Source organism: Setaria italica, chromosome III (assembly GCF_000263155.2).
Source record: "Setaria italica strain Yugu1 chromosome III, Setaria_italica_v2.0, whole genome shotgun sequence".
Lineage (NCBI taxonomy): Eukaryota > Viridiplantae > Streptophyta > Magnoliopsida > Poales > Poaceae > Setaria > Setaria italica.
The window spans coordinates 1,837,789-1,865,040 of record NC_028452.1 but is presented as its reverse complement, the minus strand read 5'-3'; the positions used below and the strand labels follow the sequence as shown (position 1 = coordinate 1,865,040).

Below are 27,252 nucleotides of genomic sequence, written 5' to 3'. Positions count from 1 at the left end.
TGTTTTGGCTGTCGCAGGGAATATCTTGTGGTGGTGGAAGCGACACGGTTGTGCGGAGGTGGTGGAGGGAGCGGTGTGGACGGCCGGCGCGGGCCCCTCGTCGCCCAGACCAGCTTGCCTGGCCTGCATGCGGCGGAGGCGCAGCCTCGTGGACAGCGACGGATAGCACGGCAGCGGCGCGGCCCCGCGCACGACGGCGGACAGGGCGCCGGCGGCCCAGCCCAATGCACGATGGCGGACAGCGCGGCGACGGCACGGGCCCTACGGGCGGGCAGCAGCGCACGATCAGCAGAGGCACAGCCCCGGCGGGCAGCAGCAGCGCGGCCCCAGGCGAGCGGCAGCGGCGCGTCGCGATGCGATGGAGGCGGAGTGGCTGGCGCGAGGGAGAGTAGCGCAGAAGGGGACTGCGACGGCGGACTTCGTTGGGCGAGACCGTGGGGGCAGAGGCCGTGGCGGGGCGAGCAGCATCGAGAACGGGAGGCGGCGGCGGTGCCGAGACCGAAGCAGCGGCCGATTTGTAGGCGAGGCAAGGGCGACGCTTTTGGTCGGTGGCTCGGCGCCCGTTTTAGACCGCGTAGGCGTTGACGTTTCATTCGCAAACAGTAATGAACAGTAGAATGAACAGTAGCAAAGGCTCTCGCAGGCCTCCGAAACTTACAGCAATATAGCTATAGTTATGAGATCGGCTTTCTTGTTAGGCCTCTGATAATTTGTGGGCCGAGCTCGACATACTGCCTGCTATAGTTGGAGAGCCCAAATCGCTCTCACGTTCTTCAGGTGGGCCGAAAGCAGCCCATTGACTAAGTTATGTAGTCTATCAACGACATTTCCTCGGAAAAAAAAGTCCATCAACCACTGTCATAACAATATTGTGCTCATTAACCGGCTTCGCATTTCAAACTGGAATTGTTTGTGATTAGCCACTCTTTCCTCACCCCTCAATACCAAGAAGATAGTAGGACAAAATGACTTTTTTTAAAAAAAGAATCACTTATATTTATATGCATATTGCACAACACACTGATATGAAGTATCCCAAAAAAACACACTAAGAAGTTGCACTGCAACCCAAGCTATGGCAGGAATGAGCACAACAAAGTTCGATGGGACGATCACTGATGCTCAAATAAGCTAGAGACTGCAACTATATACTACCTGTGTTCTTATGTTTCGGTTATCACATTCACATACCTGGACAAAAAGTACTTGTAAAATACAAATAAAAACCAGACGACCAAATATAATCGATCGGCACCATGATCATCAATACCACCATCAGCAGATGACGCAAGCGTTGGGATCCTGTGCACCGTAGGAGTTGGGGTGGTTCCTCCGCGCACCGTGGCCGTGTCTGACATAGGAGCCGGGGTGGTGGCTCCCCCCTGCACCGAGGCCGCCGGCGACATAGTAGTCGCGGGGATCCTCCCGCGCACCGTGGCCGTGCCTGACATAGGAGTTGGGGTGGTGGCTTCCCCCTGCACCGAGGCCGCCGGCGACATAGTAGTCGCGGGGGTCCTCCCGCGCACCGTGGCCGCCGTCGACGTACTGGTGGTGGGGGTGGTAGGGGTACGGGTGCGGCGCGGGGTAGACCACCGCGTGCGGCCACGGCGAGCGCATGTCGGCGGGCCGTTCCACCACCTGCTCCGCCGTCACCTCCTGCCGGTGTTTCCTGTAGTCGCCCTCTTCGACACCGCCGCCGCCGGCGCCTTCTCTCCTATCTATATCCCCGGCGGCTGCTGCTTTGTCCTCCTTTGCCGGCCCGACGGAGAGGATCTCTGCGTGCCAGAGCTTGCGCAGCTTGGTCACGAGCTCGATGGGTTCGACCATGCCGACCACCGTCAGCTTGCTCGCCTTCATGTCGATGGAGATCAGGTCGAGGCCTGGCGAGGTTACCGTGCACCATGCATGGTCCATGGAGCAGGGTTGTTTATCAGAGCTGAGAACGAATCCGGACGTGCATAGCATAGCGTAGAGAACAGTATGTACAAACAGGAAATAAAGGACTTGTGCAGTGGCAGCTGTGCAGTGAAATTCTGTCCAAGTTCAAAAAATTTCATGAGGCAGATAAATTAAAAGAAGGAAGAGGGCTACCAGGGAGCGCGGAGACTGCCTTGAGCACCTTCCGCTTCTCCTTGGCGTCGTTGTCGTGCAGGCCCAGGAACAGCACCACCTTCTGCATGCAGCAGGACAAACAGCAACCATGAGCTAGCATCCAAAGGTGGACGCTTTCAGACCCAAAACTAAATTGACGAAGCAAAGAAATCTCAAGTGGTGGGTAATTACCTTGGAGGCCATAGCTGACACAAACGGGACTATGCAATCAACCTAATAGCACGGCTGGCCTCCTTATTTTGCTCCCTGATCAAAAAATGTACAGGATCGGGACGGCGTGCGTGGTAGTGCTCTGCTGCCTCGGCATGCATACAGCCATTCGGCGGCAAGGGACGAGCTGCCGAGCCTTCCGTCGCCCTCGATTCGATCGAGAGCATATTGGGATCGAGGGACCACGCGCACTCCAGATGTCCAAAGTTCTGCTGGCCAGGTTGCTGAACGCGTTTCAAATCTGCATTCGTCGATGGAGAGATCGGATTCGCGTTCTAGAAACGCTCCCCAACTCGTCACAACACGATACCGCCCCACCGCTACTAAAAAGCAAGAACAAATCGCGCGCGCTGTACATGGATTCGCCGCCGTCCGGCCCCTGCTGGGACCAAAATCAACGCTGTCGATTAGTATAATGCTAAAAGCTCCATGTAATGCAGTGCGATGATCAGGGTATAGATTCCTCGCGACCTGCACTTCAATTTAACAATGCTAGCACACGAGATCGGAGGCGCAAGTGGCCGGTCCTTTTTGACAGAGTACGTGCAACCGGACAATTACGCATGCTATTGCTACATGACGGCGTATGACAGCGTGATTGGACATGGCTAGGCTAACTGAGATTAAAATGCGTACTAGATGAATCTTTACCCGCGTACGGATGCTGCAACTTCACTCTGTACTGTAGAGAATGCAAAAGGACTTCAGCCCGTGAATATGGGCTGAAATGGCCCACATTACAATGGCCGAAAGGTTCAAGGCCCCTCTCATCAACGTTTCGCGCTCGCACTCGGCCCATTCAAGACCCGTGAGCCCACGTACGCTCCCTCTCCGTGCCCAACCAAGCAGCAGCTAGCCATGGCGCTGCAGTCGTCCCCCTCCGCGTCGGCTCCGGCCTCCGCCGACGAGCGGTGGCCGCCGCTGGAGTCGAGCCCCGAAGTTTTCAACCAGGTGCCTCTCCTTTATCTACATCCGTGACCATCAATTCGATGGCCTCGCTCTCGCCTCCTTGACCTCGTTGCGGCCGCGCTTGCGCAGTTCATGTGGTCGCTGGGCGTACCGGAGGACGAGGCGGAGTTCCACGATATGTACGGGCTAGACGCATACGCGCTGGATATGGTGCCCCAGCCTGTGCTCGCCGTTATCCTTTGCTTCCCTGATCCACCCCAGGCACGTTGGACATTATTTCCTTCCCGAATCAGGAGAGTTGGTAGTTAGGTACACCGGGCATGCTCCAGAAACTTATTCCCTCTCGATTTTGGGGGAAATTAGGGCTCGGATCCGTTTGTTCACCCAAATTACTGCGAGAACGAGCAGTTTCCCAGATTACTCATCAAGCCTCACCATGGCCAGTAGTCCAGTACCCAACTCTAGTTGCAGGAGCGCAAGCAATTGTGCGGCACTGAGGCTACACCTCGTGTTGGAGTGCGGTTGCCTGATTAGTCACCAAGCCTCACTATAACTTGTTCTATATAGCCCTCAGATGATATGACCATAGCGACTGCTGGTAGTATTGGCACCGTTCACTGAAGTTAAGCCATTCTGTATGTGCAACACAACTCATCCATACTGTTTTACTGCTGTGTACAAATGTATTTATTTTTTCAATGTGGCTCGTGCTTAACTTTCTTTTGATTTTTCTGACTTTCTGAGGTAGTAGGGGAGTTCACTCTTTTGTCAAATGCACTCTTGTTCCACTGCAGGATGCAAGTTACACTTCAGACCTACGCTTATCTTGTGGAGAGAAGGTGCACAATTCTGTTCCTTGTAGATGCCATTTTTTCCTTATCTTGTATGATTTGCAGTAGGTTTCTCCATCATGACAAACTCCAGATAGTTTTGCGTAAACCAGCACCTTCTCCCTTTATTTTATGTATTTGTTTCATACATTGTGTAACAGGAAACACGGGACCAGGTTTACTTCATTAAACAAATTGAATCATTGGGAAATGCTTGTGGAACTATTGCTCTGATCCACGCTGTTGGAAATTCATCTTCAGGAATCAATTTAGGTAACTTGAAACGACTATACGTAGCATGCAAAATTCTTAAAGATACTTGGAATCTCTCCTTTTCTCAACCTTGTTTCTGAAAGGAAGCTATCTGGTCTTTTGTAGTGGAGAATTCATGCTTGGACTTATTCTTCAAATCAACTGCTAGCATGGACCCACACGAGGTTCTCATTTGTTTCGTCAGAATCTGTGCTCATTACCAGGTTACCTTGATTTACAGTTTTGTTAGTTTCTTTATACCTCGTGTCATGCTTTTCAGCGTGCTTTGTTTCTTGAGAAGGATGATGCCATGGCAAGGGCTCACCTATTGGCCGCCAGTGATGGTGTCACAGAGGTACTGTTTTCCTTGTCGATGTGATTTGGAGTTCAAACCTGTGAACAGATATCCTCTGCATATGGCGGCATAAAGTTAAACAGTTTGTGATCCTTTAAACCTTATTTTTCTTGTGATAGCACACTTTTAAACTCTGAGTGCTGGCGGAGGATAGAAAAAGTAACCATGAAGCTTAAACCTGTGATTTTAGTTTATAGATATAGTATTTTTATTCTCGAATGTACAGGAGGGCTGCATACCATTTCATTAAAGAGGAAAAAGAATTAAGTACGACACCAACTTCACCCCTTAACAGTTTAGTAACATACAGGACATCTACTCAAAAATATAAACGATCCGTATAGATACTGTTAGAGTATTGTTATTATGATTATTGTCTCTGTCAGTCGAGCATAAATAAATTAGCTACAGTTTATACCTTGTACACATTATGCTTATCTCACATTTAGTTTTCCAGAAATAAAGAAAAGATATAAGCCTAAGATTTTATCTGATTTTTTTCATTGCCATTTTGTTGATCATGACTTGGGGCCCCCTTTTGCCAGCTCTGTGATGTTGTGGAAGAGCACTACATTTGTTTCGTAGCTGTTAATGGTAAGTAAGGCCGAAATTTTTAACATCGTCATTTTTTATCCATTTCTCAGTTTTTAATGTATTTACACATTAACAAGTAACTCGATTGACTTGTAGGAACACTTAATGAGCTTGATGGAATGAAGGATGGACCTATAAAGCATGGCTCCTCTTCTTCTAAAAGTTTACTACAGGTATGTAAGGACGGTCCAGTTACTGTTAGAATAAAGGTTAAATAAATCTTAACACAGAACATAAAGTCATGGCTGTCATGTTTGTCATTAGAATTTTCAATTGTATCTTTCCTGCCTACAGTGAAACTGTATATTGTACTGTCCAGGATGCTGTATCTATCGTTAAGGGCATCATGCACAACATTCCCGATTCCATCAACTTCAATCTCATGGTGCTGTCACGAAAGCAAAATAGTGCTGGTACCACTTCTTAAGCCAGTGACTGATGAAAGCATGGGTTGAGAAGAACACGATTAAAAGAACGATTGTTTGGGCTCAAGGTGCTATGAAATTTACATTCTCCTTGCACCATCTTAAAGGTACCATTTTAGACGAAATTCAGCCAAATTTCTTGGTTTTAGCAATGTTTCCTCTAATTGTCAATTCTCCGTGGATCAGTGGATGCAAATGTTTTTAAGTTATCTGAGTCACTTCTCGTGATGCTTTTGATATCAGAGCTAGTCGCTATGCTTTTGAAGAAGTTCGCAGAAGCCTTCTATTTTAGCATGAGTACTCTGTTCATTGTTACTTTTAGCGAGGCATCTGAAACAGTCTAAACTTAGCTCGTGAAGCCTGAGTAACACGTGTATCCTTACTTTGGTTGAATTCCACCCTTACAAGTACTAAAACTTGACATAGATGAGGCCTCAGCCTCCACCAGTTGCCACCTCTTTTAGTTGGAGCCAGTTCAGCATCCCAGGTAGATCCCTGGTAACTTGATGTAGTCTTTTGGCTACTGATAATTGGCCCAAACTGACCTTGACTGGTAATAGAAAAGATGTTGGTTTGCAAGAGGAACTCTAGCGAAAATATCCCGATACCGTTCACACTTAAAATATCAATTTGATTCTGAGGTGAATGCATCCGTAGAGACCATTCCATCAGTTTGGTTATGGAACTCTTAAAGTTGCTAGCGTAGGAGCTAGACGTTGAAAATATCATCTTATCACTGGCTGGCACAACCACAGATTTATGTGAATTTACCAAGTTGCCACAGGGCTCTGTATTGTCACGTTTTTTCAGCTGGAACTTGAAACTATAGGTCTCACAGGAACCACTAGAAATAATATTGCAAAGTGCTTCTACACCGCACCTTACCATGGCATTGTCCTAACCATAAGGCCATAAGCATACAGTATAGTTTCAGATGAGCCATAATAAGAAAAAGCTACTCCCACTTGAAGTTCTGTAAGGTAAAACAACTCTCACTTGAAGTTATATCGAGATAAGATAACGAAAGTAGTATTCCGTTGTGCATCGACATCTCGTCGCCAGGGGTTAATGACTGAAAAGGGCAAATTTATAGGCTACTGGCAACAGGTGGGAACCACGCCGGTGACTCGGTGAGCCCTCCTGCTTCCATCCATCTAATCGTCTCTGCGGTAGATTCATGTCAGTTCAAGACACTTGGAGAATATCTAACATTATCTGGGGAGAAGCCATGCTTGCGACCATCAAGGCTCTATCCGTTGGCCCCGTTGCTTTTATGTGGCCAGTGGCCGTGTATGCTCACTAAAGCACTTCCACTTGTTGGCTTGTTGGGTCCCAAGGCACTTTGTTCTAAATATTGGTTGTACTTTACTGGGTTATACTACCAGATAATCACCCTTTTAGATCACATAATCAGATCAGAATTGTATATGATCGCTACTGAACCAGTACATGATTACTGATTTTCATGACCTGAGATCAGGCACATTTTTAGATTATGGAATTCTTTATTCTGGCCTTGCGTAAGGCATGCACTTAACCATTCATTGTGACAGTCTTAGCTTATAAGTGTGGTAAAGATATAAGCAAATCAAGACTTTAAGAAAATAGCAGATGTTCTAAGCAACTAAAGCCGAAGCAAAATCTCAAACACATAGCCTGCTAACAAACACGTGCGAGCATCTTGAACCTGGATGGATATCGGAGTTTTCTTCTGCACCAGGGATCAATAATGGAGTGCATCCGGCCCATCTCAGCACGTGTGATTACTGATTAGAGATCATGAGGCCAGTGGCCATAATCATCTGGCCCTGTTGCCACTGTACCATTGAACCAGGTCAGCCACTGGTACGACAAGGGTTGCATGTGCTGCAGGACCGAAATGTTTTCCGTTATTATACTAAAAGGTCTCCAGTTCAGCTGTCCTGCATGTGCCAAAAGGCATGACTAGAGTCACCCCAAAAAGAGCAGTTTTGTCAGCTTCAGCAGTCAAAACCGGAAATCCCTATTTTCAGGACTGATGCATCCACTTGCTGCTGATTCGGCTCCCCCAGCGCCAACCCTGCAAGAAAACAAGCATTATCTGGAGGAGAGACGAGTCCACTTGAGCTGAGCAACACATGGCAACGACAGCAAGAGGGATGTACCCAGCAAGAACTTGGCAAGAGATCAATAACTAACAAATGAGCACAGCTGGTGAGCACTACCGAAACCAAGGGAACCAGGTGAAGAAGATCTCCTCCATCTGGACAGACGACGAGGCCTCTGTGGCCTGCTCCTGGACCTGATCACTCGCGAAACTTGTATGATCCTCATCAGTCCAAACATAAAAAAGGTTAGGTCTACGTGCAGGGGATTTGCTCACTCTTTTTCACAAAAGGATCACCACACTGGCCAGTCCTGCAATGTGGGTGCCTCCGATACTTTCTCTGCTGTCTTTCGCTCTCATACTTTTCTCTGCTCTCTGTCGCTAAGATTCAGCAATCAGCAGGGCCTATAAATACCACCCTTGGCAATTTCAGTGTATATATGTGGTTAGCGATAGTGACAAGTAAAGGAGCATTGTACCAGCTCGATACAAGGGTACCGAGGCTTCCTTTTTACCCCTTCTTCTTTGTTTGGGCAAACGCAGCATAGCTGCATGTCTCTTCCATGAAAAGGAGGATCAAGGGAATCCTGCAAAGCGTTTCAGGTAGTTTGTTTATCGTCCACAGCTTCAACAACTACGACAGGAAACTCGCTATGATTTTATCTGTTCATCGAAATAGGAGAAAACTGTGTTCAAATCCATAGAAAGAGTGACTGGTGTGTGGTTCAGGATGCAACATGTTTTTCTTTGAATCTTTGTGGTCAGAGTTATTGGCCGACAAGCGAAAGCGAAAGGCAAATATAAGAAAAGGGAAAATAAAGGTAAGGAGAACCAACATGGTACAAGGCAAGTAGAAGGGTCAGTTTCAGGCAGTCTCCATATGCCAATAGTTTAAGACAGAGATGTTGGTCTGTTTCAGTTGAAAGAAAAAAAAAACATATAAAGGCTGGTGTGTTGGAGCTGTGGAAAATTAACAGAATCTGGAGTGGGCGCTAAAGTTTGGATGGAAGGGCATCTTGTTTTCGTCGAATAGTGCAGCTTGTTCTTGAATCTTGATCAAAATGAACAGCATATTGATGACTGTTGGAGGAGATATTACTTGGATGTTTGGGAAAGAAGAAATTACTTGGATGTTCGGGAAAGAAGAAGATCAGATGGAACAAGAGGCGCGCCATGACTCGCGTTGAGACCACGGCTGTAGCGTACACAGCTGAGGGGAGAAACAGGGAACCACGAGAAGCAGAGACCGGGAGGCAGGCAGGCAGGCAGCTACCGGACCGGACGACACGGGTGAGAAAACAAGGAGGAAGCATCAGTGAACGGAGCAGAAATCCGGTACCTGAATTCTAATGGGTTCGATTGCAGAGCACTAACGAAACACGCGATCAGCAAAAGTGTGGTGTACCTGAAGATGGGATGCAGATGCAGCTAGGCAGTGGATGTGTGGCCGAGGCTGGTGCGGTCTTTATTCCCATTCTCTCTCCCCCGGTCTGATGTGTGATCGAGCTCCTGCTTGCCATTTATACTTGGCAGCAGAGCCGCGCGGGCGCAGGTGCAGGCAGCTGTCCCGATCCGGGCAGCGCGGCGCAGGCCAAGGCCAGGGCGCTGGAATCTGGGAGGAGGGGTTGGGCGCGGCGGCTGGTGCTGCCAAGTGCCAGCAGCCCAGCTTAAAGGAGCGCGGAATGAACGCGGAGCGGACAGCGGAGAGCGCCCAGACGAGACGGTGCTGACTGCCGAGTGCCGAGGGAACGGCACGCATGTCTCGGGCTCTCCAACTGTCCACTCCACACTCCTCGGCCGCGCGCGCGGGGCACCATGACTTGCTCGGGGTGAGCGGAGAGCACCCAAACAGATATGGTGTGGGATCCACCGTGGAGGAGGGAGGAATGACCGTCCCTGGCGACTCCAGCGTCCCCCACCTGGGGGCCGCCGCCACCGCAACAGCCAGTGCATCACCTTTTAAATATGGCTCGGTTCTAAACACGCCCTCACATCAATTCCATTTACGCTTTCATCATCGGTTCGCGTAAAAAGATTAACCCAGAGTGAATGCATTTCGCACCGTGGGACTATTATCCACACACATACCATACACTCACATGGATCTCTAGCGGGCTCAATTCATCCTTAGTTGGCTCGGGATGTCACATACAACCCCCTAAAAGACCCGACGTCCTCGTCGGCAATATACCCGCACACACTGGGGCAATTGACCAGGAACTTTCCCTCTTAGCACACGTCCATGCATCTAGTGCCAGCACATATGCCATGTTGTGTGACCACACAGGACCCACAAACGTCATGCGCCATATGTCCGCGTCCCTAGCACGCACACGCCCGTGTAACCGCGAGGGTTGGCTCTGATACCAATTGTAACGTCCCAGTCCTAAGTATAGCTCAGTCCTACTCGCATGCAAAGTAAAACACGCACTCGCATCAATCCCGCTTACACTTTCGTCCTCGCTTCGCGTAAAAGGGTTAACCTGAGGGTTGGAATGCATTTGGCACTTGGGTTTATATGTTGGTGAAACGCACCCTTAATTAGCAAGGTGGGACTATTATCCACACACATGTCATGCACTCACATGGGCCTCTAGTGGGCTCAATTCATCCTTAGTTAGCCCGAGATGTCACAGTGGCCCGTCGAGGTCTGGTGGCGCCCATCTACACCACCGTGCCATCGGCCGCCCAGACGCCTCAACCTCCGGATTCATCGCCGCCCAAGCTCCAGCTTGGGGAGCTAGCGGCGACAACCTCGACAGTCCCAGCCTCTCCCTGGAGAGGCCTTCCGCGACTATGCGCTCCGGAACTTTCATTCCACATTTCCACTGTCTTCGTGCAGGTGCTCTTCCTCAGCACCGACTTGCCTCTATGCCTCGCCATACCCCTGCCTCCCTTTTGTGCAATTTGGCCTGAGTCTGCAACACCCTCAACTTCTGGCTTGACGGCTCGACCCCCACGTCCTGACCACCCAAGTTGCCCTGGCCATCTTCTTGATCACTGTTGTGCGGCCCTCAATTGCCGGGTTTCTGCTCACTCTCGGCGACCTCCACCATGGCAGCCTCCACCTTAGGTTCTTCCCTAACCTTGCAACGGTCCTCCATCCCCTGTTCAAACTCCCCTGAGCTCGTTTGCATGGGATCTCCTTTGGGCTCCATTGCGCTGGCTGGCCCACCTACGACCCAGCCCACTCTTGTCACTGCGTCCGAGGGAGCGAGCCTGACAAGTTGGTGTGCCCGTCCCATCGGTGCTGCCCCGCCGACTTCACGCGACGTGTGCCCGTACCCCGCTCCGTGCTCGCGGTGCTCTCCACCTACTGGGGACGAGCCTGCCTCGTCGTCCGCCTCGCACCCATCCGTCGTCCGGGCCGTGCACCAGCATCCTCCCTCTTCCTCCGGGCAGGAACCTCTTCCACCCTTGCCTAGCACTTCTGCTTCTCCCTCCGCCCCTACCAAAAAAAAACCCCAACCTGCCCCACCTTCGCCGATGTCGCCTCCTCCCTGCCAAACCACCACACCCACGCTCACCGCCATCCCCTCCACCTCCACTGCCTCCCAACCACCGCAGTTGCTTCCGCTGTCTCGCTCTCAATCACCGCCGTGTCGCATGTAGAGAACCAATCCGTTGTCGCTGTTACTAAGTGTTTGGTCACACCTAGCGCCACTGCCGGGCTCATCCTCATCCGCTCATCGCCAGTATGTCGGATCTCCGCTTCGACGGTGTCCCGATGCAGGCTAACCCGTCGTCCCCTGCGCCGACCTCTCTGCGGTCGGCCGCCACCCCCTCCAGCTCCGAGCTGCCGACATCCCCTCCCATCCTGGTCCCGCCAATCCCCGCAGACCTCGCGGCGGACCTGGAGGAGGGTGAGATCCCCCTCTTCGACTCGGATCTGGAGGCTGTCGCCGACGCTGAGGACCTGGAGGAGCCGCACCGCCCGGACTCCATCAACGTCTTCATGCCCCCCGTCCGCATGGCACGCTTCGCGCACCTCAGGTTCGCTGTTGTCGACCCGCCGCCTCGTAACCCGAGGATCCACATCCGGGAGGCGCTCATTGCGCAGGGTGGGGACCCTTGGATCACTCTTGCCATCTCTTCCTACGGCGCCGCCCTTGTCACTTTCGAGAGTAATGCAGCTAGGAAAGGCACTATGGTTCCCTTCCTGGGTGCTGGGTCGCGAGCACGTCGTCATGCTGGAACACCATGACGAGACGTCCAACCGCTTCCACTTCGACCATGAAGCGTTCGTCAGCATCGCCATCCGCGGCTACCCCCATGGAGCACTGGAACCGTGAACGCATCATCTACTCCGCCGGATCCTACGCCAACCCGCACTCGCACTTCGTCGACAGCGGCCTCGGCTCCTTTGCCTCTTTGGCGCCCCCTTGGTGGCGCGCATGGTCCTGCCCCCGCGGGTGGGGGTGGTAAAAAAAAAAACTTTGACTTGCGCGTTGCCGATCTGAGACTCTTGGGAGTTACACCTGCTGCTGTTGCAGGATCGAGCGGGGCCAAGGAATGAGGACGATGCATCCCACCTGCGGTAGCAGAGGATGCATCTCACCCGGCGGTGGCGACATGGGCGCATGGCACGGCAGGTTCTGCTCCCCCACCCACCCAGTAATCTCTGTTCTGCCCCATGTCTCAACTTTATAATGCTTGCTTGGCTGCTTGCATTCCTGATGGCCAACGACCTTCGCGTAGTTTCCGCGCGCACGGACACGCGCCGCCATCGCGCTAATCCTCCTGCCTCCGTTCGCCACCGCGCGCGGCGGATCGCTGCCCTTGGCCTTCACCGAGGCCGCCGCCCCGAGCCACATGCGCCATCCTTTGAGCTCGACACGCCTTCCTCCAAATCGCCTGGTTTCTTTTCACAGCTCCAGCCCGTCGCCTACTATTCTATTCGTACGCCATGTGTGGCATTGGCACCTGTGATCAGTTCTCGCCCCGTCATCCAGTAGCCACTAACAGAACGACCGGAGAAAGAGTCATTTTGGAGGCTAGCGGCGGTGACATCAGCCAGGGGAACTCTGACTGTGAAGCCAAGCCCCTCCTGCCTCCGTTCATCCCCACGCCAGGTTCACACCACAACCGTCCAAGACCACGGAGAAGAATACCGTATATCGGGAAGAGAAGCCAATGCACATGCTGCCTGCGCGACAGAACTGACCTCACGGCTGACGGCAGAAGAAGATATGGGTAGGAGGGGTGCACGGGGCACCGGCCATTAACATATTTCATTCACCTGTTGGCCTTGTTTCGTCGCATGATTGATTTATTATTTGGCTAACCGTTAAGTCGCAACTGAACGAGTACAAAGAGTTAGTTCTTCTGAAATTTGAGAAACTTGCACAATGGTACATTAGAAGAAAATTAAATGCAGCAACTGTAATTGACATTTCGTAACCACTAGCTCGTGGGTTCAATTAGCAACGTTTTTAGCTGGAAGATCTGTGGTAATTTTAATGACTGTCATATGTACATCGTTTCCAACACAGCTGAGTCATGTAATTTTGAAAATAACAAAAGATAAAATAATGCATTGTACAGCCTATTTCATCCGTTAAACTACTTATATAGTATTCTTGAAAACATAAATATGAAAGAATGCAAGTATAATTCTCATCCAACTAAGAGTGAAATGAACAAAACATTTTCATATCATAAACAAAATAGGAGTAGATAAAAAACGTGCGCTAATGATCTATCCTCCATAGTCCTTTAACAATGCATGCACAGGCATACGGAAGATCTCCAAAGTAGAGGATGGAGGCAGAGTAGGAGGATCAAACCACTTTATGAATGCAATCTGATTGGATACCAGTGGATATTGCTCATATTTTAATGGAGCTGGACATGAATAGCAATAGATGTTGTCTTCTCCTTCCGTACTCTCTCATAAGTGCGGAAAAAAATTGTCACGAGCACAAGCGAAACTGTCATGTAGTTAAGCATTGGGGCTTTGGTACTAGGTGGACTATAATATTTTTGTTGGATATTTGGTGTTCGATCAACCACTTTTCTTGTAATATTGGTTGCAAACAGAGATATTAATGTGATTTAAATATCCATTCCATCCGCAGGTCCAACAAAACTTTCAGCTCCATTCTACAACCACAACCATTTTAGAGAATTTTTATAAATCCCAAAGAAATGCCAAGTTGCCAACTGAGTCGTGCGACAAGAGGCGTGTACCACAGCGCCGCAAAAGAAAGATCTCCAGCTACACAATCCACAGGAATAGTGTCATGGTGCCCCCTCTGACAAAAACCCTGGGCTCAGCACATGGGTCAGTGACCAGGAGGACCAAATTACATGGAAATGGAAATGGACAGCACATGGGTCTTACACGTCAAGATCAATCAAGATCAGCATACATGGCTCAGCTGAATGGAACTTCTACCACGTTTGATGGTAAGGCAGTATGGAAAGCTCATGCTGAAGGCAAACATAATTTTTTTTTTTGCATGGGTCCAAAGTAAGCTTCTGACGGCAGACAAGATGGCTGCAAGAAATTGGCAGTGTAATCTGCAGCGTGCTATATGTGACCAAGAAGCTGAGACAACAGTTCACCTTTGCCTACATTGTAGCTTTGCACAGGAAGTATGGCACCTAGTCAGTAATTGGACTGGGGGATTGATCAAAGTGCCGAAAGGAAACATAGGACCTGTTTGGCAATAAGATGTTAAAGTTTAACACCCGTCACATCGGATGTTTGGATGCTAATTAGGAGTATTAAATATAGGCTAACTACAAAACTAATTGCACAGATGGAGTGTAATTTGCGAGACGAATCTATTAAGCCTAATTAGTCCATGATTTGATAATATGATGCTACAGTAACCATTTGCTAATGATAGATTAATTAGGCTTAATAGATTCGTCTCGCGAATTAGCACAGGGTTCTGCAATTAGTTTTATAATTAGCTCATGTTTAGTTCTCCTAATTAGCATCCGAATATCCGACGTGACACTGTTAAAGTTTAACACCTCGTATCCAAACACCCCCATAGTCGAACATAGTGGATGTTGAAACTTGGTGGCAACAAGCCCTAGCGCCTTTCACCAAGAAAAAGGAAAAGGAAGATCGGTGGTTGCTTATCTCATGTTCACAGCGTGGAAACGTATGGAAGGAGAGAAACTGGTGTTTGAAGGAAGAAGTCTACTACCTCCACAAATCTTCGCTCTGATACAGGAGGACATCAAGCTGCACCAAAATGCGTGTGGTAACCCTGAATTGGGTTAGTGTATCCTAGTTATTTTTAATGTTTAAGAGCATCGAGATAATCTATTTATGTAATAACGAACTACTTCCTACTCCTTAAATGAATCAGCAGTGTTTTTCAAAAAAAAAAACCTGGGCTGTGTCGATGGATGTCCCTCCCAAAAGAAAGTGTCCTTTTGTCAGCATACAGCTGCCGAAACCGGAAACCTCCCCAACCCAAGGCCGGGCTGGCGCTCCAACTTGCCGTGGATTCGGCGTCCTCGCCGCCGCAACCCTGCGGCAAAAACAAAGCATTTATCCGGGCACGAGGGGCGCGTCCGCATCGGCCACGAATCAGCCCAAGCAAGAGGGATGTATGTGCCCGGCGCAACTTGGCGCGGGAACAACAGAAAAATACCCACAGATGGTGACCACTGCCGAAGCCAAGCGAAAGGAACCGAACGATCTTTCTCTTGGGGGGGAAGATCTTGGTTCATCTGGACGCACGAGCATCCTGGCCTGGGCGCTCAAAAGTCTTCGTACAAGGTATTTGCCCAGGGCTTAGTTGCAGAAAAAGGGGTTTTGCACAGTGGCCGGCAGCAGTACCACTCCGTATCAGCTCTGCTTTTCGATGAGATTCGGCATGGCCTATAAATACAGCTCCTGGCATGCAGCACCTGCTTCATTGCAAACACTTGCACTGCGAAGAAGAGCATTAGAGGTTAAAGCACGCTTTGCTCAGCTGTTGGTCTCAGGGTCGAGGGCGAGGCATGCCCTGCGCCAGCTTCTTACCAGCATCCATGGCGAGCCAGGTTGCGCAGCTGCAGCTACCGTCGTTGAGGCCATTGCCCGTGATCAACCTTTCCAGGCTCAGCAAGGACCCTGCCACGAGGGCGCTCGCCATCCAGGACATTGCGCGAGCGTGCCGCGAGCAGGGATGCTTCCAGGTTAGTGCGTGCTGCTTGCTTGTTGCTCCGAATCCTCGAACACTTGTTCGAGGACAATCACAGTGAACTACTGTTGCACTGCATGATCAGCTAAAACAAGTTACAATACACATCCAACTTATGCTGACCCAACCTGACCAGCTTACTATGGCATTTTAAGTAACAATTCATCAGTGATCAAATGAACAAACTAGTACACATGCAAAACAAATTCTGATGCCTTAATGCCAAAATGCTGATACCGCTGTATTGATGATGACAGGTGGTAAACCACGGTGTCAGCAAGTCTGTCATGAAGGGTGCACTTGAAGCCGCCTCGGATTTTTTTGAACTTTCACCAGAGCACAAGGAGTTGTTTGCATCAACCGATATCCGAAGGCCTATCAGGTACGACACGAGTTCAAGAGACGGGATCAGCAAAGCCAGGTCATTCCTGAAGCACTACGCTAACCCTCTGGAAGACTGGGTACAGTACTGGCCAATGCACCCTCCATCGTACAGGTAACCTACAAAATCCGGCACATTGTTACATGAATGAAAAGATCTTAACTTACCACCAGCTATCCTAACTTCATCTTTTTTGTTTAAAATGATTCCAGGAAGAAAATGGGGGAGTACGCTGTTGAAATACAAAGAGTGTCAATGGAACTTATGGATGCTATCCTACAAGGTCTAGGATTAAGGCCATTGTACATGCAAGAAAAACTTGAAAAGGGAGTGCAGGTCCTGGCCTTGAACAACTATCCACAATTCTCACATCGAGGAGACAAGGTCGGATTGGCTCCTCATTCCGATTATGGCTTCCTCACAATCCTGCTGCAGAGCTCCCCAGGGCTTGAAGTGACGCCCCATGGCGACGACGCCTGGACAGCTGTCCCTTTGATCCCCGGAGCCCTCCACGTCCATATTGGAGACCACCTAGAAGTCTTGAGCAATGGTCAGCTCAAGTCCCTTGTCCATCAAGCCGTTCTCAACCCTGATGAAGCAAGAATTTCTATTGCCAGCATTCATGGTCTGTCAAAGGATGAAAAGGTCCGCTGCGCCAAGGAGCTAGTAGATGAGGAGAACCCGGAAATGTACAGGGAAAGCAGTTTCCAGGACTTCCTCGACTTCCTACCATCAAATATCAACAACTACAGGAGGTTTATCGAGAGCCTCAAGATCAACAGAGCTTGAAAAGAAAACATTGGTTCTGCTGCACCAGAACATAATCAAATGGCATTTTTCAGATAAGAGTGTAAAGCTGGATCAAACAAAATGTTGGTGTCTTTCAACAGGGACAGAGTATTGTGACAAGTAGGGATATCTATGCGGTGCAGCACTGCCACACACGGCCAGTTCCTATTTGAAGATAGATTCGTATAGCAAATACAATTGGTGCTGCTATGTTCTGCAGAGCTCCTCTCTTCAAGTGATATCTGGTTGATGCCTCTCTAGAAATTGAGTCTACATTCTTAGTTGTACAAATGATCATTTAATTATGTGTTAATGCTGAGGAACCAGCCTATTTAGTTGTATCATATATGTATCTCTTACTACTGCAGTATCTGTAGTGTCTATGCTGTAGGTAAGGTAATGTATCAGTAGATCTGCGCCAGGGCTCAGCCTGGCTGCATCTGGCTAGAGAGAGGTGTGATTAGCAAGGTTCCCTTTTTTCCCCTTTTCTTTCTTTGGGGAAATGCAGTGTCGCAGCATGTCTCTTTCACTAAAAGGAGGATCAAAGGAACCTTGCTAGGTTTTTCAGGTTGTTTGGTCCTACACTATGTGTTTGTCAATGCAATCGTGTATCAGTTCAATAAAGTGTAATAATTATCGCATGATATCCACTGCCAAACATTCATAGCATGAAGTTTGCTATGATATCTTTGTTACTCGAAAAGTAAAAGACAGCATGCCAAGAGCCCATAAAAAGATTGACCCGGTATGGTTCAGGACGCTACCGAAGTGTATGTGGTTGTCTTCCCGGTCAGCTTTATTGGCCGACAAAGCAAAAGTGGTAGATGTGAACCTAAGGAAAAAAGGAAGCGGAAGATGCAACGAGAAAGAGAAGTACAATGGTACAAGGCATATAGAAGGGTCATTTTCATGCAGTCCTTATTAGCCAATAATTCAAGACAAATATGTCTGTTTCAGTTGCAACAACTCAACAAAAGCTGTTCTGTTGCAGCTACAGAAAAAAAACAGCAAATGATGATGAAAGGCAATAGGAAAGTTTCCATTGAACCACAACCAAATTAATATGACACAGTACATCTTTCTTGGTTAAAAATGAGCAGACTAATCACAAAGTGTCGATTTTATTTTTCTGATCCAGGATAAGCCCAGCATCTATTGATGATAATAATCACAGTTTTGTGGAGACACCAGCTAAGCATGATAGTACGACTGAAAGTGTGGATGATTGCCATTAGAACAACCAACTTGATGAATGTAAAAAGTAAAAACAAGAAGATAAAAAATGAAAGGAGGCATCTAGTAATTCTGACAAAAATAAAATAAAATAACACCACCTTGCTCCTGACAAGGACGCGCCACTAAAATCCAATATTCATTCGGGTACTACTTTTTTGAACTTTCCGTTACTAATAAGGAATATTACAATGGGTATATTATCGAATAAAGGACTGTGTATCTTTCGAGCCTGCGACAATCAAGAGACCTCAAAGCAGATAAAAGTCGAGACATGGATGGCAAACCATTTTTTTCCTTTGTGTTTAGAAAGTATATACTGATTTTATCTTTCGACGGGCAAAACAAATTTCAGCACACGTGGGCCACGCGCGCGTAGCAACGTGGCCTGCTGTCCAAGCGAAGAACCAACTACGAAAGAGTGGGGCAAAACTGGATGAACTGCAAGCCCCAACCCTGGTACTGACTACTGAATCCCCAGGAAAGAAGGAATCATCCATAGGGCCAAATCAAGAAATGGTGTGGAGACTGGACTGGGGAAGAAAGGCGGAGTGACCTCTGCTGCCAGTACGCCGGGGCGGGTGGCGTGGGGTTCGAGCGAGCAGCTGCGGCGGCGGCGGCGGTGGCGTGCCCTCCTCCGATTCCGATCTTCTCCGAGTCCGAGTGCTCTCCTCACTTGGCCACCGGACTCCGCCCTCTTATACGCGCCCTCCTCGTGGCTCTCCGGCGTCGTCCCTCCTGCTATTATCCGGGCAGGGCCAGGGCAGGGCAGAGCGCTGGAATCTGGGAGGGGTGGGGCGGACGGTGCCAAGAAACACGATTTGACGAGTGAAAGCGGAGGGTTTGCACCGACGTGTCGAGCCGTGGCGGCGGGGACGGGGCACGTGTGGCCGCCTCGCGCCTCCAGGGAGCCCAGGCCCTCCACGCGCGCCGCTTTATACGGAGAGAAATATCCCGTGGCACAAGCTTGTTTGCATGAGAATCAAGCTCCATTCTCTCTTTTTCCTTCTCGCTTCCGGTGCTTGTCCACAGATATACCTCTCCGATGACTTATCTCACGACACATTAATCGAAGTATCTTAATCCAACAACACTTCTCTCATCAATAGGTGAGCATCCCATTTTCTTCCTACAATCTATGTATAGATTGGGATCGTCCAAAATAACTTTTAACCTCGAGGTCGTGTGAGTCGAGTCTATTTCACTTTCAGGTCAAAACCTCTAACCTCGAGCAGGTCCCAAAGTGCGCGAGCTTCTGGTGAAATCTTCCTCTCCCAAAGTGCGCGAGCTTCGGGTGAAATCTAAGGAAGGATGTCCCGCCGTTTCGTAACCTCTATCTCATTCACTAATAAAAATGACTTCATCTCTCCAAATGAGTCATATCTGTGCAGGGTGACGAGAAGGGAACATCCGAGGGTGAGCTACCAATGTGCGAAGCCAAGCAGAGGTGAAGAAGCACCCGAAGCCAGGGCGAGCTCTCTATGTCGAAACCATGAGAACCTAGAAGGACCTCAAAGACAGTCGTACCCTTCGAAGCATCTGAAGTTCGTCGAACTTCGGATGCGAAGCCAGCTCACCCAACGACGTGAATGACAAGGAAGTGTGATTTGCGGGATCATGCGAGAGCGCAGATCACAGGGCCGTCGGGTAACGAAGAAAACGTGACATTTTAATGATCAATTTGTAAGGCATATTTTAGGAATGTAGTAGTTAAGAATGGTTAAATAATCAATTTGTAAGGCATATTTCAGGAATGTAGTAGTTAAGAAGGGTTAAATGAGTCACGTAAAAAAGTTGCCTCGAACACTATAAAAGGATAGCCTTGCCTTATTGTAAACGATATGTAAAATTGTTAGTACGTTAGCCACCTGAAATTCACCATTCGAATCGAGGTCAAGAGGATTGCACGTTTCGATTCTATTCCGTATAGCGTTGTGCTCCGAACAAAGTTCTGACCAACAATCTAACTCTTGAATAGAAACAATACATTCTCTTCCATGTAATCAAAGTGATGAGGTGGCTTCCTATGAGGCAGCTGAAGTGATATTGTTGGAGGAGGCTAAACCAATTATTAGACATGCTATGCAAATCTCCGTCTGTATACTCGTTGCTTCGTGCATGTAGCCCTGTACTAAATACCACTTGTGTACTACCTGCGTCTCAGTATATCGTTTAATACGAATCAGACTTAAGCCACATCCAACGATTGAGCTAGTGTAATAGCTCTAAACTTATCCATCACCTATAAAACACACATAGTCAAAGTATTACATTATAGGGTTAATGGCTTATCTGATAGCAGATTGCTGTCATTGTCAAGAAAATACGGAGCTCACTTTTTTATATGAGTTAGCTCCACAAGAAGAAGAGATCTTGGTTAAAAAAAAATCTGATGTTGAAGGAGACCTTAGTTATCTTGGTTAGCAGGCAGGACGGAAAAAAAAAAGAAAATCCCAAATAAGTAAGCAACATAAAGAATTACTGAGAAAAACGTAGCCTTCTTAATATAAAATTTAAAATATAAATGATTTGGGTAGACGGGCTTAAACAATAAAAGAATCTCTTTGTAAAGTCGTTTCGCGTCTTATCTCCTTGGAAAAATAGAAATCCAACCGGAAGCCCCGAGGCCCGACCGCCCGAGCGCGTACCTGCGAAGATGCGCTGCGCTGCGTCTGCGTCCCTCCTTTCTTTCTCCCCTTCGCCTCGATCTCTGTCTCTCTCTCTCTCGCCCTTTTCCCTCGCAGCGACGTCTGGGACTGGGAGTGCCGGAGTGCCGAGTGCCGCCGCCCTTCGCCAGCGATGAGCACCCACCAAGTAATCAGGTATGCCCGACACTTCCCTTCCTGCGTGCGAAAGCACCCCAAACCTAATGTAATCTATCCGTATTGTTTCCGGATCTGACTCACTTACAAATATATACATGAGATACCCGCTAAATTCGAGTTTGTGCCAAAATGTCCTGCATCCTGTAATGGTGAGTCTGGTTCACAAACCATGGTTCCACACAATTGCTAGGTTGGTCAGTGGCATATTAAAGTGCAGGTTCTCTTCGATATCTTTGCCCCTTCATGTACCTATGCAATGCGTACATACATGATAGAGTTAGGCATTCATGCTAAGATACAATTATTTACAGATTGCTGTTGCGATGCTGAATCATTACTTGTCACTTGTGAACATGTTCTGTAGAACCGAGCTAGGAAATCCAGGGGTAGTTTTAGTCTCCGAATTCCAATCTAGCGCGAATGTATTTGGGGGTGAAATGAGAATTGAACATCATAGTTGAATGAAAAGGGCATGTGAGAACGATATGTAGCCATGGCAGCCACAATAGATGCATGCGTACAATCCAGCTTTTATGGTTGGAAAAGATCGGGCTTCAATAATATTGACTACTTCTTGCAGGCTTCTGATTCATGACCTCTCATTTCCTTCAAGGGGATGGAATTCAAATTGAACACAGAACAGCAACACATGAACTGACTGACTCAAAAGCACAAATTAAATAATTGACATGCTTAATGCTTAAATATATTTTACATTGAGTCATCTAAGCCATTTCACATGCACTCCTAGTTCCCGAAGATGGTTTTTGAGCCTCAAGGTTGTGGATGATGGCCAAAGATGATTACACGTGCGGATTTTGAATGCTTCATGCAAAACTGGAAAAGGACACCGGCAGACACAGATATGGCTTTATTTGACGATTACACGGACACTTCAGACTTCAACATGTGACAATAAACCTTAGCTCGATCTGCCTTCTCAAATACACGGAGTACCATAGCACCAGTTAGCCTGCACGATTGGATAACGTTAAATTTTATCAGAGAATGAAAAGTATCACATTAGTTCACTCATATGCTTTTCTCTGACCACACAATGAAGATTTGGGCGCTGTTGGCCTGATCCTACCCAGCCCATTAATATGTTACTGAGTCATCTTTTTATAGTGTTGATGCGTTGCATAGTCATTCTTTGTGTGCGTGCAAATGCATTCTGTGTGGGCATATCAATTGTCCACCAAACTATAGTGCTACTGTTTGGCCTCACTAATTTTGTGTTTATTTTTCTATGATAATATAACAGGTTAATCGATATTTTATTAATACCTGTAGCTGAGATAGGTCTAGTTTATAGTGCAACATTTTGTGATACAGTGTGCATTCATAAAATTGGTAGTATTTTCACCTTCCTAGTGCGTTTTAATCTTCCTAATGCATTTTATAGTTAACAGATTGAAATAAATGAAAAATTAATGCATCCATGTGTAACATGTGGCCTTACATGAGTAATTTTATACACCCTACTGGATACATTTTTAACGTGATTGGTTTCTTTTACCTGTGACAGATCCATAATCATGCAGTGGGATGAAAGGAAAAACTACCTGCAGCGAAACACAGGTTAGTAGCTCATCATCAAAGTAACGAATACAGAACACAGAAATTCACACTTTCAACATTAGTCCGAACTCTGAAATAGATAGATATGAACTGTAGTAGGCATAGCATGTTATGTTACCACCTTTTGGACTTGTAGTGAAGATTATACCCTAATTATGCTCTGTAATCCGTACATTCTAAGGCTTTCGAGAAAGTTCTTGTGCTTATTGTCCATATTAGCTGTGAGATGCTCGAGGAAGTCACTGAAGCTGCTCTCTTTGTACTTTGGGGGATTTTCTTCGTCCACAAGCTCCTTGGCACAGGTGACCTTCTCATGTAGTGCAAAACCATGAATGCTGGGTATAGAAATCCTTGCTTCTTCAGGTTTCAGAAGGGCACGATGCACAACTGTTTTCATTCTACCATTGCTCAGGACTTCCATGTGGTCTCCAATGTGGACGTGCAATGCATGTGGAAGTTTCTGAACCGTTTTCCAGATGTTGCTGCTGCGGTCGACAACTTCAAGGCCCGGACAACTTGTGAGCAAGATGGTAAGGAATCCATAATCAGAATGTGGTGCTAGCCCTATAGTTGTGGCACCTTGTGATGCTTTAGGGTAGCAGTTCACTGACAATAGTTGGGATCCTTCCTGAAATTTCTTTTTCGTGAATCTTCCTGAAATTTCTCATTCAAGTATTCCTGGCCCAATCCTAGGCCTTCTATATTGCTTCCATCAGTTGCAAAGCCACCCTTCTTACTTCAGCAGCATACTTTCCCATGTATTTCCTGGTTTCAGTAAGTGAAAATGGGTCATATTAATTCCTACAAACATGTACAGCTCATTCTGTAGTTCCGGTTCGTAAAACGATTATTTTTTTTAAAAAAAAGCTGTTTTACCTGTAGATTGGTGATTGCTGTGGCCAATATTGAATCCAATCGCTGAGTGGATGAGCATAATGCTTTAGGAATGCCTGGGACATGTTGATGCTATCTTTTGAGCTGGTATCATATCTGATAGGTTGCCGGAGGTCCTCTGATGAACTCTTCCTTTGTCTCACTTGGTAGTTCGAAGAAATCTGAAGCTGATTTAACAGCACAATCCATGACAGATTGACTGATCCCATGGTTTATAACCTGCAAAATTGATCAATCATCAGAGATTTGGACAGGGAAACAAGCTGTCTTTGTTCCCTTAAAGTTGAGGATCTGGCAAGGTTTTATGGAAAGGCAACAGATCAAGTTCTTTTCTGAAAACAAAATCTGGCAAGCCACTGAAGGCTGGAATGTTCATAGCGCCCCAAAACTGCCCATGACAGACCAGGCATCTTACAATCTGCCTTTCAAAGTACAAAAATGATCTCCCCAGTGAGTGGAATCCCTAATGGAAATTTTAACCATCGCGATGAAAACTGAAGGGCAAGATGTGAATGGAAGTTCTTCTCAACTTTTTGTGTCAGTTTCCATGCAACTGAGGGACAACGTGGAGCTGATCCTCCTAGCTGATTCACACAGACAAATACGTGGTGTGGTCAAAGGTTTTTCATATGCTCCAAATCTCACACAGCTTAAAGCATCAGACTTGGAGCCAAAAGTGCAAATGTAGTTCGTCAAACAAAGCAGTTCAGTAGAGACAGAATGCTTGTATCATAATAATCTGGGTGTACTATTAGCGAGACGATATCAGAGCTATCTGCTGGAAGGCCTGACGTCAAAACTTCTAAGGTTCAAGTTGTTTATCTTCTGTAGTATTGCTTCAACTAGAATATGTTAGTTCGTCAGTTTTTGCCTTGGACAAGTGACAAGTCAGCTTCCTTGGTACAGTCTTGCAGAGTTCACAAGTGGCAACATTAATCATCAGTCTCAGACAAAGGAAAAGGTCAAGTTAAAGAGAAGGAAAGGACAAAAAAGGCCCTGTTATGCAGTGATGTAAAGGAGCATACCTGGAAGTACCCTAGATCACGGCATGCTTTGGCAATATCGTTAACCACGCGAGATCGGGTTACGGAATCAAGGCTGAGGTGGCCAAGGTTGATCACCGGCATTGGTAGCGGGTGCAGGTCCTCCGACGGGAGCTACTCCTGGGGGACAGTCCTTGACAAGTCAGACATGTTGGCTGACAAAGCACAGCACCAGACACAGAGAGGTCAATCTACTATTCAGAATCAGAATATGGAATGAGGTACAACCGTTGTGATTCCATCTACTTATAGGATGCTGAAATCGCAGGTACGTGAAAAACCGCCTCTTGGCTTCGCAGTGCTTGCTCCTAAGGAATGAGAGTATAGAAGTGTACATACACCTGATGGTCTTCACCTGGACCGCGCTTGGCTCCAAAGGAGATGTCAAGGCATACGCACACCGGTCCATGCATGCATTCGTCAGTATTCTGGTCCAGGAGAAGGTCCTGGGCTGGCACTGCATGGACGTGCCTGTTGGACTGTGCACCATGCAACTAAAAAATTGCAAGCATCATAGGCTGCTGGATAGAGCTCCAGGCATCTCACTCTCAGCCGCTCTTCTTCAGTTCTCCATAGTGTGTTAACATCCCGTGCGGCGGGGGCATGCAACTGGTGTTTTCTTATGACCCAAGGTTACGTGGATAATATTGTTTGTAGGAGAGTTGTTTTGCTGATGTTGCTGCTGCCCAGGGGGTTTTCATGTGGGCATAACGCCTAAAAGATTTGTCAGTTATAAATGGTGCAGTGGGCAGGGTCCCAAAAAGGGGGCATTTGGCGGGTTTTGCAGGCTGCGTGTGCGAGCATGGTGGATCATCTCCAGCTGCAGAAGCAGTCGGACGAGTGGTTTTGTGGCGAGTGCTGATGCCTGTCCAGGTTCAGGGTGTTTGAGTTCGGTGTGCTGACAATCATCAGATCAAGAAATCATTTTCCAGCTGCCAGCAACCAGTGGTCTTCATGGGCGGCTGCTGGCTGGTATGTTTGTTAAAGTACTGTTCGAAATTCGATGAACCTTCTCTTTCCGTAGTGAAGATAACTCAAGTTGCCGTGCATGAATGCAGGTGTAATGTTGCTTACGTTTCAGATATCCCGGCGCCTGCTGCTCTGTCGGCTTTGAAATGCCATGAAGAAGTGACGAGTATTCTATCTTGCCACGGAAGCTTATTTTAGAAGATGTCGACAAGGACTAACAGAAGGAGCTTTTTGAGTTTAATCAAGTGCTTTCTGTTTCGAAGCTGGTACGTCCGGCTACGCAGATGTCCTGCTATAACCGTCCGATCTGAGATATCAACGGTCGAGCTAAGGTGTGGACTTTTCTTTGCTACTCCGTGTGGGTTCTCTTGCTGTGCGACTGCGTATACGTATACCCAAGTTGACAGCTCAACACAGCAGTACTAGGATAGTGATATCAGTGAGTCAGCAGATGTTTAGCAAGGGCTAGAGGCTAGAAGGGGTTGCGCCAACCAGGTTCTCTCTGTATTAAGGTCGTATAATACATCTGACCGAATACGCATTCAAACTTTTTTTGTCTGCTCGCTCTGTCGGCAATTCAGCATTCGTTTGGAATGCCACGAGGAAGGTAGAAATTGTTGCTCTTCCGCCTGTGTGGATATGGGTGCATTTACTGTAAAATTCTCTGTTTCGTAGTTCTTGAAAAATTGTCCTGTTCGTGTTTTCGCTTGTCCTCAATGTATTCAACTTCGTTCGGGGAAAAGACAATGTATTCAACTGCTGTAAGAAAGAACACAAATGGTGGAGAAAATGACAAGGGTGGCTACTGACCGAGTAAGACAAAGATGAAGGTAGCGGCAAATGGAGGTTATTATCTGGCATCGCTTGGAGTGTGGAAATTTTCTTGAACGCAAATGAACTGTTTTTTGTGTGAGATCTCAAAGTACTGTTTCCTCTGTGGCAGCATAGCAGGCTGAGTACCAGCAGCCTCTAGGTCGGCCCGCGGGCTCAGCTAGTTTGTTGCATTCTGGACCTGGCTCTGTGTGTGCGCGCGGCCGGCCGGTCGACTGCGGCCTGAAAGCGTTGTTTAGCCCAATATCACGTGGCATCTCCGCGGCAGCAGACCAACGAGAGAAGTGGCTGGACCTCCCCCTTTGCGGGCGGTGAGGTGATGCGCCGCGCACACGACACGGGGCACGGCACCCGAGCTCGCAGTTCGGAACCGTTATGCAGCTGCGGTGGATGGGTCGATGGGAGTCAAAGGCTCAAAAGCACTGGCCAACTCTAGGGATGGCAATCGGGCTCGCGGGTTTCAGACCCGGGGATGGGGGTGGATCTGGAATTCCCCCGCGGGTCTCGGGTTCGAGGACCCGACACATGACGGGTGCGGGTGTGAGTTTATACTCCCACCGCGGGTGACCCACGGGATCCTAAAGTATACGGGGTGTTTGGGAGGCATGTGCTAAATTTTAGCACATGTCACATCGGATGTTTGGACACTAATTAGGAGTATTAAACATAGTCTAATTACAAAACTAATTGCACAACCCCTAGGCTAAATCGCGAGACGAATCTATTAAGCCTAATTAGTCCATAATTTAACAATATGGTGCTACAGTAACCATCACTAATGA

General features: G+C 47.9%; 4 protein-coding genes, 3 long non-coding RNA genes and 1 pseudogene across 13 annotated transcripts in view; 3 read left to right on the top strand and 5 right to left on the bottom strand.

Annotated features, from left to right (window-relative positions):
• Positions 1 to 1,276, bottom strand: part of LOC101757272 (14-3-3-like protein B) — a 4,242-nt gene extending 2,966 nt beyond the window's left edge. Inside the window, exon 1 of the mRNA XM_022824988.1 lies at positions 1,271 to 1,276. Within this exon, the coding sequence (XP_022680723.1) occupies positions 1,271 to 1,276 (6 nt within the window). The remainder of the gene's footprint in view (positions 1 to 1,270) is intronic.
• LOC101754288 (heavy metal-associated isoprenylated plant protein 39) lies at positions 1,027 to 2,524 on the bottom strand. The gene is made up of 3 exons (XM_004960155.2): positions 2,284 to 2,524; positions 2,092 to 2,173; positions 1,027 to 1,880 (listed from the first exon to the last, which is right to left on the bottom strand). Exons 1-3 carry the CDS (start codon positions 2,293 to 2,295, stop codon positions 1,276 to 1,278), a joined length of 699 nt encoding a protein of 232 aa, XP_004960212.1. The 5' UTR covers positions 2,296 to 2,524; the 3' UTR covers positions 1,027 to 1,275.
• Positions 2,525 to 3,125: 601 nt separating this feature from the next.
• LOC101753355 (ubiquitin carboxyl-terminal hydrolase 3) lies at positions 3,126 to 5,929 on the top strand. The gene is made up of 9 exons (XM_004960153.3): positions 3,126 to 3,273; positions 3,361 to 3,492; positions 4,026 to 4,070; positions 4,223 to 4,334; positions 4,440 to 4,498; positions 4,594 to 4,668; positions 5,214 to 5,262; positions 5,359 to 5,435; positions 5,582 to 5,929. The coding sequence occupies exons 1-9, from the start codon at positions 3,181 to 3,183 to the stop codon at positions 5,687 to 5,689; spliced, it is 750 nt and encodes a 249-aa protein (XP_004960210.1). The 5' UTR covers positions 3,126 to 3,180; the 3' UTR covers positions 5,690 to 5,929.
• Positions 5,930 to 7,267: 1,338 nt separating this feature from the next.
• On the bottom strand, positions 7,268 to 9,787 carry LOC111256837. Of its 2 annotated transcripts, XR_002677140.1 has the most exons (3): positions 9,179 to 9,777; positions 7,832 to 8,360; positions 7,268 to 7,746 (listed from the first exon to the last, which is right to left on the bottom strand). It is a non-coding gene; the product is annotated as an uncharacterized LOC111256837 (long non-coding RNA). The 2 variants fall into 2 exon arrangements; XR_002677139.1 differs by having other exon boundaries at positions 7,268 to 8,360; positions 9,179 to 9,787.
• Positions 9,788 to 14,746: 4,959 nt separating this feature from the next.
• On the bottom strand, positions 14,747 to 19,308 carry LOC105914064. 4 transcript variants are annotated; one of them, XR_002676790.1, is made up of 6 exons: positions 18,884 to 19,308; positions 16,161 to 16,424; positions 15,764 to 15,996; positions 15,390 to 15,671; positions 15,125 to 15,266; positions 14,747 to 14,999 (listed from the first exon to the last, which is right to left on the bottom strand). It is a non-coding gene; the product is annotated as an uncharacterized LOC105914064 (long non-coding RNA). The 4 variants fall into 4 exon arrangements; XR_001163594.3 differs by having other exon boundaries at positions 14,747 to 14,974; XR_002676789.1 differs by having other exon boundaries at positions 14,747 to 15,266.
• On the top strand, positions 15,678 to 17,744 carry LOC101752948 (flavanone 3-dioxygenase 3-like). The gene is made up of 3 exons (XM_004960152.2): positions 15,678 to 15,918; positions 16,181 to 16,419; positions 16,518 to 17,744. Exons 1-3 carry the CDS (start codon positions 15,742 to 15,744, stop codon positions 17,092 to 17,094), a joined length of 993 nt encoding a protein of 330 aa, XP_004960209.2. The 5' UTR covers positions 15,678 to 15,741; the 3' UTR covers positions 17,095 to 17,744.
• Positions 19,309 to 20,928: 1,620 nt separating the features above from the next.
• On the top strand, positions 20,929 to 26,341 carry LOC106804188. 3 transcript variants are annotated; one of them, XR_002677129.1, is made up of 5 exons: positions 20,929 to 21,149; positions 22,681 to 22,733; positions 22,915 to 23,263; positions 23,616 to 25,642; positions 25,729 to 26,341. It is a non-coding gene; the product is annotated as an uncharacterized LOC106804188 (long non-coding RNA). The 3 variants fall into 3 exon arrangements; XR_002677128.1 differs by having other exon boundaries at positions 22,681 to 23,035; positions 23,146 to 23,263; XR_002677127.1 differs by having other exon boundaries at positions 22,681 to 23,263.
• LOC101752536 lies at positions 22,856 to 24,820 on the bottom strand (annotated as a pseudogene).
• Positions 26,342 to 27,252: the final 911 nt, after the last annotated feature.

What these genes read in the sequence shown, in the direction of transcription:
- LOC101753355 (XM_004960153.3), top strand. Translation starts at nt 3,181, where the DNA reads ATGGCGCTGCAGTCGTCCCCCTCCGCGTCGGCTCCGGCCTCCGCCGAC. An exon ending in GCTTCCCTGATCCACCCCAG is followed by an intron (nt 3,493 to 4,025) that starts GCACGTTGGACA and finishes GTTCCACTGCAG; the next exon opens with GATGCAAGTTACACTTCAGA. An exon ending in CTAGCATGGACCCACACGAG is followed by an intron (nt 4,499 to 4,593) that starts GTTCTCATTTGT and finishes CATGCTTTTCAG; the next exon opens with CGTGCTTTGTTTCTTGAGAA.
- LOC101754288 (XM_004960155.2), bottom strand. An exon ending in GGCAGTCTCCGCGCTCCCTG is followed by an intron (nt 1,881 to 2,091) that starts GTAGCCCTCTTC and finishes TAACCTCGCCAG; the next exon opens with GCCTCGACCTGATCTCCATC.
- LOC101752948 (XM_004960152.2), top strand. Translation starts at nt 15,742, where the DNA reads ATGCCCTGCGCCAGCTTCTTACCAGCATCCATGGCGAGCCAGGTTGCG. An exon ending in GCGAGCAGGGATGCTTCCAG is followed by an intron (nt 15,919 to 16,180) that starts GTTAGTGCGTGC and finishes TGATGATGACAG; the next exon opens with GTGGTAAACCACGGTGTCAG. An exon ending in ATGCACCCTCCATCGTACAG is followed by an intron (nt 16,420 to 16,517) that starts GTAACCTACAAA and finishes AAATGATTCCAG; the next exon opens with GAAGAAAATGGGGGAGTACG.